At 43.9% G+C, this 12,332-nt stretch overlaps 1 protein-coding gene across 6 annotated transcripts in view; it reads right to left on the minus strand.

The window, feature by feature from the left end:
* Positions 1–12,332, minus strand: part of Nnt (nicotinamide nucleotide transhydrogenase) — a 108,838-nt gene that overhangs the window by 80,581 nt on the left and 15,925 nt on the right. Inside the window, exons 1-3 of one of the 6 annotated variants that reach the window (XM_021181101.2) lie at positions 8,994–9,120; positions 8,075–8,125; positions 4,623–4,823 (exon numbers count right to left, since the gene is read on the minus strand). In XM_021181101.2, the coding sequence (XP_021036760.1) occupies positions 4,623–4,773 (151 nt within the window). In that variant the 5' untranslated portion in view covers positions 4,774–4,823; positions 8,075–8,125; positions 8,994–9,120. The other 5 variants (XM_029468545.1, XM_021181102.2, XM_021181099.2 and 2 more) reach the window with 5 other exon arrangements.

Below are 12,332 nucleotides of genomic sequence, written 5' to 3' on the forward strand. Positions count from 1 at the left end.
TCGAGGCCAGCCTGGTCTACAAAGTGAGTTCCAGGACAGCCAGGGCTATCCAGAGAAACCCTGTCTCAAAAAAACAAAAGGGAAAAAAAAAGAAGAAGAATAAGAATAGAGTGGAACACTTCCGAAGATATTATAACCCAGTTCATGTTGATTATCAGAAAGAGTACTAAGTATTTTAAGGGGCATGGCTCAACTTAGAACACGCAGCGTGATGGACAGAAGAGCAGCTTCCCAAGAATATCCATGTCCTAATCCCTACCACTTTTGAATCCATCATGCACGGCGCAGGGGAATTGTGACAGCAAATAGACTTAAGGGTTGGTGATCACTGGGCCTACAGCAGGGAGAATATCCTAAGTTATCTGGAGCTGCATGGTAGTCACAGAGCCCTTACGAATGGAGGAGAACGCTGAAGAGTCCTAGTGATGAAGCAATGCAAGGCTGGTACATGGATACTGTCAAGATGGAAAGGAGCCACAACCTGATAGGCGGAGGCGCTCTCCTGCAGCTGAAAGGTTCCCAGGAGAAATGCAGAACTGCCAGCACTTGGATGGAGGCCCAGTGACAACTCCTTTGGACTTTGACTTCCAGTGGGTAAAAAGCCAGTAGGCTTATGATTATTTATTTCAACAGCGATAGGAAATTAACACATTAAGGGAACCAGGCGATTGATTATTAGCAAAACTAGTAAGTAATGGGAAAGAGCATTTATCCCATCCTCCTCCCCCAGGTCCACTTCAGGGCAAGTGACCAAAAGAGAAAATTTGTTTTCTTTATAGAAAAATTCTAGCTGATGAATGAAGAAAGAATGATGGAGTTCCGCCATTTCAAGAGTCCTAATAAAATCATGAACTTAGTTAATGGGCATCAGTCAAATGGCAGAAAGAACCTGAGTGGGAAAAGCTGATGGGAACATCATTCTTATCAGAGACCCCACAGGACAATAACACCTACACTGTCCAGGTGGTCTTCCCAATGCAATACAATAATATACAACACTGCTGGTGGGGTGTTCTTGCCTGAAATGTATCCTTAAGCTTAAGGAGCCTTCAGGTCTAGCTAAATGTTACAACAACAAAAAAAAAAAAAAAAAAAAAAAAAAAAAAAAATGGGGGAAAGGAGTTACCTAGAGAAAAATATCACTGCTTGTGACGTTGTACATCGTGGTGCGCACTAGGCTCCGCACCACGATGTACAACGTCCACAAGCAGTAGCTGGCATGTCTGAAGCCCTAGGTCTGATTCCCAGTAATGAAAGAATTAAAAAAAAAAAAAAAGTTTCTTATATATCTGAGGTGGTTAGAATAGAAATGTGTTTGAATGACTGGAAAGACTCCTGTGTTTCAATGCTTGGTCCAGGGGCTGGAGAGATGGCTCAGCTGTTAAGAGCACTGATTGCTCTTCCAGAGGTCCTGAGTTCAGTTCCCAGCAACCATATGGTGGCTCACAACCATCTGTATTAGGATCTGATGCCCTCTTCTGGTGTGTCTGAAGAGAATGACAGTGTGCTCACATAAAATAAATAAATGTGATAGCTTGTATATGCTCAAAAAAAAAAATGCTTAACCCATTGAAAGTGACACTATCAGGAGATATGGCCTTGGCGGAGGAAGTGTGTGACTGTGGGGTACAGGCTTTAGGGTCTCCTATGCTCAAGCTATGCCCAGTGTGGCACACAGTCTCCTGGTGCTGCCTACAGACCAAGATGTAGAAGTCTCAGGTACCTCTCCAGCAGCATTCCTGCCTGTGTGCCACCATGCTTCACACCATGATAATAATGGACTAAACCTCTGAAACTATAAACCAGCCCCCTTCGTAAGAGTCATGGTGTCTCTTCACAGCAATGGAAATGCTAAGACAATTATCATAAGATACATGAGAGATAGCAAGCAAACTTAGTAGTGCAGGAACTCTAGACCATTCTTTGAATAAATCTACCATAGAAATAGAGTAAGAAGCTGGGTATGGTGGCAAACACACCTTTAATCCAAGCACTAGGAAGGTGAAGGCAAATGGGTATCTGGGAGTTCAAGGCCAGCCTAGTCTACATAGGAAGTTCCAGAACAGCCAGAATTATAGAGAGAGACACTTTCTCAAAAAAGAAGAGGAGGAGGAGGAGGAGGAAGAGACAGAAGCAGAAGCAGTGGCAGCAACTGGAAAAACAGGAATACTGACTGAAATTACTTTTTATGCTTTTCAATGTGTTAATTAAATTAACATTATAGAAAAAAATCCTTATCTGTTAACATTTTTTTTTCTTAGACAGTTGAGAAAATAAAAATCAAAAGATAAACAAGGAAGATTTACACATATTGCTGCAGAGGTCTTTGATGTCTTTAGATCTAGTCACAAGTCCAATTCTCCAGTCCCCAACAGTCATTTGCCTCTATCTTATCAATTTTATCACTAGGTGAGCGGCTTTCCCGAGCAGATTAAAAGCAAGTTTCTGAAGATTAACTTGGGAGTGATAAGTGAAAGGTACTCTGCCAATAGAGATTTGTCACCTGAGAACATGGAACAAGGCTATGAAATCTATTCAAGGTAGCAGCTCCTTGGTGACTAGAAAGGAGTCTTGCAAGCCCTAAGAGAGAAAAGAAACATTCATACTGCCCTTTCATCTTAGGCGCTAATCACCATTCTTAGCTGGGCATACTGCCATCTGGAACAAAAACTAAATGTCTAAGTCTTCCTGACAAACATCCACATGCTTCAGGTCCAGCCAGTGAATGACAGACAGTGTACTAAGACGGTCCTCAGGAAAAATACTAACAGAGAGGTGACTCAGCTTAGAAGGTGACCTCTGGAGCCTCGCCTCCTTCTAGCCTGTACCTACAACAGAATCAAGCGAGATTCCTATTACAGAAGACCTATAGGCCATTGGGAACCTTCAGTCTTGTTCAGTATGAGCTGAGAAGACAGTAGTGATTTTGAAGAAAGGACTGGCGTGCTCTTAAGAGTTTTAAAAAGGGAATCACACTGCCATGTGCAGGGCAGACAGTAGGGGGGCAGAGGCTGAAAGCACAGAGACGGTTTAGGAAAGTAACACACCACTTGAGTGGCAGATGATGGTTGGAACCAAAGACATAAACGTGGTAAGGGTGGAGCTGGAGAGAAAGCTCAGTGGTCAAGAATGGTGGCTGCTCTTCCAAAGGATTCACATTTGGTTTCCAGCATCCACATCAGGACATTAACAACAGCCTGGAACTCTAGTTCCAGGGGACCCAACACTGTCTTCTGGTCTTAGAGGACACTTGCCCACATGTGTATATACACAGAGCCAGACAGACAGACAGACAGACAGACAGACAGATAGATAAATAGATAGACAGATAGAGATACATATATCCATAGATACACATAGATACACATAGATACAAAACCAAACTGAACAGTAGCTGCTAACAGCATGGGGGAAGACTAACATCTCTGACCTGAACTGCAATGAGGTTGCTTTTTACTAAAGCAAGGAGCATTACTGTATATCAATTAACACACTTCCTTCCTAGGTCCTGAGCAGTAAATTCTATCTGGTACAATTCTCCAATACCTACTAGAAGCAAAGAAAGGGCTGTGAGAAGAAATGGTTTGGTTACTATAAGCAAAAGGCACACAACCAGTTAACCTTTCTCCTTTCCCATCTTTTCCCATTAGTTTTTATCTTCCCTGTTAGCAATGGCAATCTGGAATTTCTATAAGTGGAAACTATGAAAAAACGCTGTTGTGAATTTGGTCTAACGCTTATATTATGTTAATTGGGTTCCCAAAATTGCAGAGAATCCACATGCAAAACATCGTGAGTCCTTGATTTTAATTGGTAAATAAACTTGCTGGTGGCCAGTGGCTGGGCAGGGAGACAGAGAAGAGTCAGGACTTTAGGCTCCGCAGGCAAGGGGACCGAGAGAGGAAGAAGGATTTAGAAGTGCCATGCCAGGAAAGGAGTAAGGTCCAGGCCTGATAGCTGCAGAAGAGAGAGCATACCAATCACATAAGAGCCAGGGAAAAGCACACCCCCTCCCCCACGGAGTCGAGGACAACAACAATAGAATATAGATTTTAGTAAATAATAATTCGGGACTGTGGGAGGAAAAGAGTGTTAGCCATGTGGAAGTTTGGGAGTAGCCCAGCCATTGAGCTTTTATTTTGTTTGTTTGTTTGTTTTGTTTTTCTGAGGTAGGGTTTCTCTGTATAGCCCTGGCTGTCCTGGACCTCATTTTGTAGACCAGGCTGGCCTCAAACTCAGAAATCCGCCTGCCTCTGTCTCCAGAGTGCTGGGATTAAAGGCGTATGCCACCACGCCCAGTCATTGAGCTGTTTAAGACATATTAAAATATAAAGCTGCATGTGTGTCTCTCATTTGAGAACCCAGAACATTGAGGTGGGCAGTGAGGAACACACCACTGCTGCTGCTGTAGCTGCTGCAGCCTCCGCCACCACCACCACCAGGTGGATTAGAAAAGAGATTAATAACTACCTACAACAAAACACTCCTTTTGTGTTTTCATTGCTGTTGCTGTTGTTGTTTTCTGTTTAAAATGACCACTCACAAGCACCAGACTACAAAACTTACTGTGTTTTCCTGGCTTGTACCAAAGACCTGAAGCACACAGTGAAGTTGAGTTTTACCTGGCTTTACCGGGGATTTACACCACAGTGCCTGGTGAGTACGAAGCGTTCGTACAAAGTCTCTCTTCCCAGGTAGAACCTTAGAGGACCCCAAGTTGCTAAGGAAAGGACATGAACAGCCAGCCACCACCGTCTTCAGTAGGTGCGCCATGCTGCTTTACGCTCCCAACGTTTCGGATCCCCTTCCTTGAAGGTGGATTACTAAAAAGAAAGAGAAGAACATGTCTATATGCCAAGAAAAAGGTTACCTTGTCATCTGAGCACAAAAAACGCATATAAAATGTCCATCCAAAGGGTCTGCATCTGGAACACATTTGTATGCCTCCATCTTCAAAGAATTTAGTTGTCAAGTGTTTTTTTTTTTTTTACTTGTGGACAACACTTCAAAAATCTGTTTCCGATTCAGCATTTAAAATTTGATATCCATTTTCTACCTAGAACTGGAATTATAAACTCAACAGTCAATTCCAGGCCTGAGTCACACAAGTAGGTGTGTGTGTGTGTGTGTGTGTGTGTGTGTGTGTCTGAGTGTGTCTATGTACGTGTCTGTGTGTGTCTGTGTGTGTGTCTGTGTGTGTAGTGTCCGTGTGAATGTGTCCATGTGTGTTTGTGTGTGTGTGTGTATAGCTAGAGAGCTTGTATAAACACACTCATACAGATAAACCACATCTTACACTAAAGTTATCCTCTAAGTCAACATATTTGTCAAAAAGGTATATATAATCAAAGTTACATTTGAATTTCCCTTAAGTTATCTAAAAAACAATTAGGCACTAGGTCATACAAAACGCATTGCTAGCTTAGTTCTTCCAGTGAGATCTTCTGATCCATGCCTAAATGAACATGTGATTCAGATTTACCTCTCAAGAATTTAAATACACATAGAATAAGACAGAGAAAGGGGGGGGAGGGAGGGAGGGAGGGAGGGAGGGAGGAAGGAAGGAAGGAAGGAAGGAAGGAAGGAAGGAAGGTCCCATAGTATCTTTACTAATTCAGTCTGTGCTTGCAGATATGGGTATAACTGTAAACTCTTTTGAACACAATTCTCAATGGTGGCCAGTATAATTTACAAGTGTTTTATAATAAAGTTTATTTCACCAAAACGTGGCCACTTGTTGCTGATTCTAGCAGGACTGGGTAAAGTATCACTGTTGATTCTTCAGCTACCTTTGCCCTCTTTGGCAGATCCCCATGATGCACAGCAGGCACACCTACATTTCCCATGTTCCTCTACTGCATCCCCAGTGTTTCTCAGCATTTGCTTTGAGAATAGGATAGAAGCAGAGGGTCTGAGGTCTATCAGTCAAACCTGGCTAGCATTACCCGCTATGCCTACAGGCACTGATCCAAGAGATGGACTCTCACAGGGCCAAGTATCACATCCAAGCAGGCTCTACAACCAATTTTCCAAGCACCAGAGAAGTGTTTAGCTGATTTTAAATCCCAAAGCTGTTACTACAACTTCCTAAATAAACTTTAAAACTTTGAGAAGGAACAATGGTAATGGGAATTATCAATCCAGGAGTTGCCTATTCATTAGATTCATTAGATGCCCTTTAACTAAACATGGCCCCAGGGCAGAATCTCAGAGGCTATTTCTCTTCTTGGGTCATAGCAGCTCCCTGCAAGCACTATCCTCAGTGAGTTGGTAAAGCTTCTCCAGACCTCATCAGCAAATAAATGAAACTGGCCCAAATGGAGCCCCCCTCCACCACCACCACCACCACCACCACCACCACCACCACCACCACCACATTGCCCAAGTCTGTCACTTCCTGATTGTTTAACCTGAACTACTTAGAGCTTCAATCCACTAACCCATAAAAGTGGTAGCAAGCAACAGTTTGCTGAGGTCGTTTTACACTCTAGAAAATCCATGATTGTCTTGCCTACTTGGAAAATAATAATTTGATGTAGAGCAGATCGGTAATAGGGCACCATATATCAGAAGCCCAATCTAAAAATAAAAAACTTAAAAATAAAACCTCTTTATTAGGCATTAAACACATAAATCAAAGATCAGGAGGTTTATTGGCAAGAAAAGTCCCCTACACTAGCCCTACTTTGAATATAAATGGTTCTGAAAGGGATTCAGAAAACGTCTGAACCATTGGCTAGTCCGAGTTATGCCAACATAGTTAGTTCCCCCTTTTCTTCACTTTGAAATTCTCTATGCACTTCCATGTACTTCTCAAGCCTTGAATTCATAATGAATAAAAAATAATAATTTCGCAACCCCAAGTTTAAAAGAATAAAATGCTTATTTTAGCATGGCATTCATTAAACCACTTGGTGTAAGTTATAAGGATAAGTGCCTCCCCAGAGATTGATGTGTGTGATGCCAAGGACAGGATCCAGAACCATACACTTGCTCTGAGAGCACACTGCCCCTGAGCTACATCCTCAGCCTTCCCCAGTGTTAAAACCCTCTAGAGTAACGGTTCTTAACCTGTCAAAACCCCTTTGGGGGTCAAATGACCCTTCACAAGGGTATCAATCATAACGGAGATCCTGCATATCAGATATTTACATTACAATTCAGAGCAGTAGCAAAATTACAGTTATGATGTAGCAACAAAACTAATTTTATGTTTGGGGATCACCACAACATAAGGAACCGTATTAAAGGGTCCAAAGCATTAGGAAGGTTGAAAACCACTACTCTAGAGTCTAGGGCAAGCACCTGATCTAGCAGAAGAAGACAGTAAAGAGATTAGAGTATACTCTGGGTTGGAATCCTCTTCTCTAGTTTATTACAGATGTGTCCTTCTCAAATCACCCAGCTTCTCTGTACCTCATTTCCTTATCTTTAAGGTCAGAATTATAGTAAAAACCTACCTCATAAAGGTCTGAGGATTAAAGTAGCAAAGTGCCCTGATCACTGGTTTGTAGAGAGGATTAAAGAACTCAAGATCCTGGTGAGTTACTCCATTCACTTCGTTATTTTTCATGGCCCACTGCTTTGCATTTAAACAGAGTAAGTCAGCTAATACTTTTTGACTGAACACTTAAATAACTAGGGCTGGGTATCCTGAGGCCATTCCACAATATATTTCTGAAACAGTTTCCAGACTCTTCCTTTGAAAATAAAAACTTTGTATAGCCTCGTAGAAAACTGGCCCTATCTGTTTGCTTATACTAGAATAATCCAAAACTGTCCCTTCAATAAATAAAAAAAAGAAAGAAAGAAAGAAAGAAAGAAAGAAAGAAAGAAAGAAAGAAAGAAAGAAAGAAAATGGAGCTGGGGTGATCGGAGAGGTTAAGCCAGGAGGAGCAACTCAAGTTCAAAACCAGCCTGGGCTACACATAGAAGTTCAAGCCAGCCAAGGCTACAGTCCGAGATCTTCCTCGTCTCGAAATAAAAAAGTATAATAAGAATAATAAAGTAAGAAAGGAAAAATAACCAATATTTGCCCAAAAAAGGGGGTTCAGTGGGCAAGCAAGCCCCATACCTCCAAAGTTTTCTAAGGACTGCACACTACCGTAGGACAAATAAAGGGCACCTGCAAGCATAAACAAAGTCATGCTTTTAAAAGCTAGGCATACCAACAAGGACACAATACCCTATCCTGGCAGGCAGCGTGACCTCTCCCAAAGCCACTGGAGCCATGGCTCCTGTCACAGGTGCTGCCCCTCCCTCAGCAACTAAACTGCCACCCGCTGGCACGTGCAGCTGGACCGCTATTTATAACCTCCTGTGGACGCCTATTGGCTCTGGCTACATAGTAGTTATTGTGCCTCTCAAGTTTGAACCAGCTCTGGCCAGGCCTACATCCCGACCTCTAATAGAGCCCACCGTGACTTACCAATCCAAACCCCTTTTTCTCAGTATTCAGAAACTACCACCAGTCAGCCCGGACCTACAGTCACATCTTTTCCTTACACCCAACTGGACACCCCGCCTGAACATTCTCAAAGTTCAAGTACAACTTAGGAGCGCCCAGTTGTCATTCTTCTAGGTACACCATTCATCGAAAGTCCTCTATGACCTCTCTTCCAGTCCCTCTAAGGGCCAAAATGACTACGTACAACTTTTGCAGCCCTTGCCCCCACCCCACCCCCACCCCAGGATCCAAGATCTGCACCTGCACAGCTGTCACTTGCTTACCTTGTCTTCTGCCGGGACTCCGTTCCTAACCTCTCACTCCATGTCACCCCAATAGAACGCACACACAAAAGGAGCCCCGAGGCACACCGTATTCCTTCTCCGTCTGTCTCCTGCAGGAGCCTCTGCACCCCATTTGCTAGACACAGCCGACCCCGCCCCCCTGCTGCTCTCTCTCGGGTCTCCTTCGCCGAGGGACCAGGGATCAGCGCTGGCTGCCCGCCTTTTCCAGCAGCCCCCAGGCGCTGAAGGGCCGGTTGGCTCACCTGGACCGGCAGGCGGGACAGATGGCGACCCCGGGCTGCGAGCAAACGCCACGCCGCGCTGGCAGACCCGGGGTTGGCCCGCGGCGTTGTGCCTCCAACCCGGAAGAACAGCCCCAACTTTGAGGCGGCAGCGACGACCACGTGACACAGGGCTGCCTAGACCCGGACCCGCGCCCCCTTTCGGCACCCCTTCTCCCCCTCCCCTAGCCTCCTGCCAAACCCGCTTCGCCCGATCGCCAGTCTGCAAAGGAGAAAGAGACTCCACCAGATGCACCCTTACAGTGCAGCAGCTGGTCCGCGACAGAGGGTCCTTCCCCTCCGGGTGGCCGCTGAAGCCCCTTTGTCTCTGCCAGGGCCCCAGGCCCGCAGCCCCGCCCCCTTGCTCTTGCTCAATCGGTCTCTGTCAATCAAACCCGGTGCCAAGCACTGCAACACAAGTTTTTAGGAATTCGTACCTCTTCTTTCCCCCAGGAGACTAAGTTACAACGTGTGATTTCCTCACCGGTGTCCCAGCAGAGCAAATAAATGGATACTATAACTCCACTCTTGGGCCGGACTTTTCCTCTAACTCTCTAGGAAAAAAAAAAAAAATCCGAACTTCTGTAACTGGAGAAGACCTAGGCGGGAGGAAGCCGAGGGCGGGAATGGGGGCGTTGTTTTTCCATTCTGGACGGGGGTGGGGTTAAATTCCTCACAAACGAAGTCAAGGCCTGAAAATGAACACACACATGTGCATATTTGGCTTCAACAGCGAAGCCAGCCAAGAGGAAACCGTGCACTACTACTAACATAGGCAGTGTCTAGAATGTAATTGTAGTTGGCGTCCCTGTTAAGGTTCCTGATTAAGGAAATCAAAACATAACGACCTAGTTATTGGTTAGTGATTAGATTCTGTTACTTGCTCTGCAGGTACACTCTGATTAAACTTACCCAGTGCTGAGTCTAAAGGAAACGTCAGTGTAAGATTGTTTGTTTGCTTGCTTGCTTGCTTGCTTTTAATTTAACTGAGATATTTTAACAGGCAGAAGAAAAAAAAACAGACATTCAGTATCTTTTAAAAATAAGTGAACCACAGAGAACCCCTTATTTAGAGAATGCCTTGTGTTTTATACAGCAGAAAGGGCCATTGGGCTACTGGACTCCGCACAGCAATCTGGAGTAAACTTCCGGTGGCAGAAGAACTGGAAGGCAGGAAAGGACTCAGCCCGGTGTTTTAAAATAATAATCGTAAGTCAACAGATAGTGATACTGCAGGTACAATGAGGCAAGTCCTTAATCATTTAAAACTCTTTTGTGCTTCAGACTGTGTGGTGCGGAGTTCACGTACAAGGCTTTTCTACAATCAGCAAGTCTAGTCTTGAAGGGCATCTGCCTTCATACTCTATTTTATGTTTTCCAATGCTTTCTTTCTTCGTGTTATTTTTGTTACTCCCCCTCCCCTCATTTTGATTAGCATTCCCCTGTCCTGCTCCTTCCTCTGTCTCCTACCTTTCTAATGGACCTGTTCCACAATCATTTTTACACAATGTTCTACCATCCCTCCTTCCTTATGGGAACTCTCCACCCCACTGGTCCTTTTCTGGTTTCCTGACGTACTCCAAATACACAAAACTAGTGAACTGAAGTTACCTTCCTCCTTATAATATTTCCAGTTTTGCCCATTTAACAACTGCAAGTTTCATAATTTCATTTTCCTTAATAGCTGGTTAAAATGACATTCTGCACATATACCACATTTTCATTATCCATTCATTAGTCGATGTACATCTGGACTGATTCTGCTTTCTAGCTATTGTGTATAGATCAGCAGTGAACATGGATGTACAAGTGAGTGTCCCTGTAGGAGAATATAGATTCCTTGGTGTCTTAGCCAGTGTTCTATTGCTGTGAACAGACACCATGACCTGGCAACATTTATAAGAGAAATGATTTAATTGGGGCTTGCTTACAGTTCCAGAAGTTTAATCCATTGTCATCATGAAGGGGAGTATGGTGGCAGGCAGGCAGAAGAAGCAGCTGAAAGTTTTACATCTGGATCGGCAGACAGCCTGAAGAGCCAGACACTGGGTCTGGGTTGAGCTTTTGAATCCCCAAGGCGCACTCCCACGCTTCCTCTACCAAGGCCACACCTACTCCAAAAAAGGCCACACCTCCTAATCCCTCTCCAGTAACGCCACTCCTTAATTCAAACACGTGGCATTCAAACACACGAACCTATGGAGCTCACTTCTATTCAAGCCAACACACTTAAGGTACATGCCCAGAAGTGGCAAGGCTGAGTCATACTTCGAGGTCCTTGGAGGAACCTCTAGACTGATTTCTAAAGTGGCTGCACGAGCTTACACTCCCATCAGCAGTGTCTGAGGGTTCCCATTTCCCCACATCCAGGTCAGCATCCAGGTCAACATTAGGATACACAAATTAAATCCTGTCAAATGTAGAAGACTTTTAGGCCAACAGAGGTTTAAAGATAGTGTTATCTTGGGCTGGCGAGATGGCTCAGTGGTTAAGAGCACCAACTGCTCTTCTGAAGGTCCAGGGTTCAAATCCCAGCAACCACATGGTGGCTCACAACCATCCGTAACAAAATCTGATGCCCTCTTCTGGAGTGTCTGAGGACAGTGAACTTACATATAATAAATAAATCTTAAAAAAAAAAAAAAAGATAGTGTTANCTTCTAGAAAATTCATCAGGTTCAACAACTGTAACATACCATTACATCAGCTTTAAAGTCTGAAAATCAAAGAGGTAGCTAACAGTCAAAAAATTAAAGTGTAAACTGAAGCTGAGATGTGCTACTAAATGTTGTGGCTTACCCTGTGCTGTCTATATTTTGATGTTAATTCTGCTTCCTCAAGAGGGGTTGTCAGCCAACAAAGAGTGATCTCATTGAACCTTCTCCCCATTCTAACTGGTCAAATAAAGGCCAGAGCCTATGATTGGGCAGTGGAAGGGAAAGGTGAGACTGGGGGGGGGGCGGTCTCAGAAGGAGAGAGGAGGAGGAAAAGAGAGGATGGAGGAAGAGGAGGTAGAAACCAATGTGGAACAGAACCTCATGGACTAGAAAAACTGTAAGTAGCAAGGGGTCTCATCGCAGGGGAATTAATCAGTTTAGTGATAGATCGGCCCAATCTAGGCATATAGCTTATAAATATATTAACTGGGTTGTGTGTCTTTTTAAAGGGGCTTACTGAGGTAAGTAATTACCACACAATTAAAGACTGACCTGCAAGCCCAGTCTGTAGTGCATAAGACCATGTCTGAAAAAAGAAAAAAAAATTAAAAAGATTTCCATCACAGTTATTGTATTTTGTCAGCACTTTACTATTTCAAGCTCC

This window comes from Mus caroli, chromosome 13 (genome assembly GCF_900094665.2).
Source record: "Mus caroli chromosome 13, CAROLI_EIJ_v1.1, whole genome shotgun sequence".
Taxonomy (NCBI): Eukaryota; Metazoa; Chordata; class Mammalia; order Rodentia; family Muridae; genus Mus; species Mus caroli.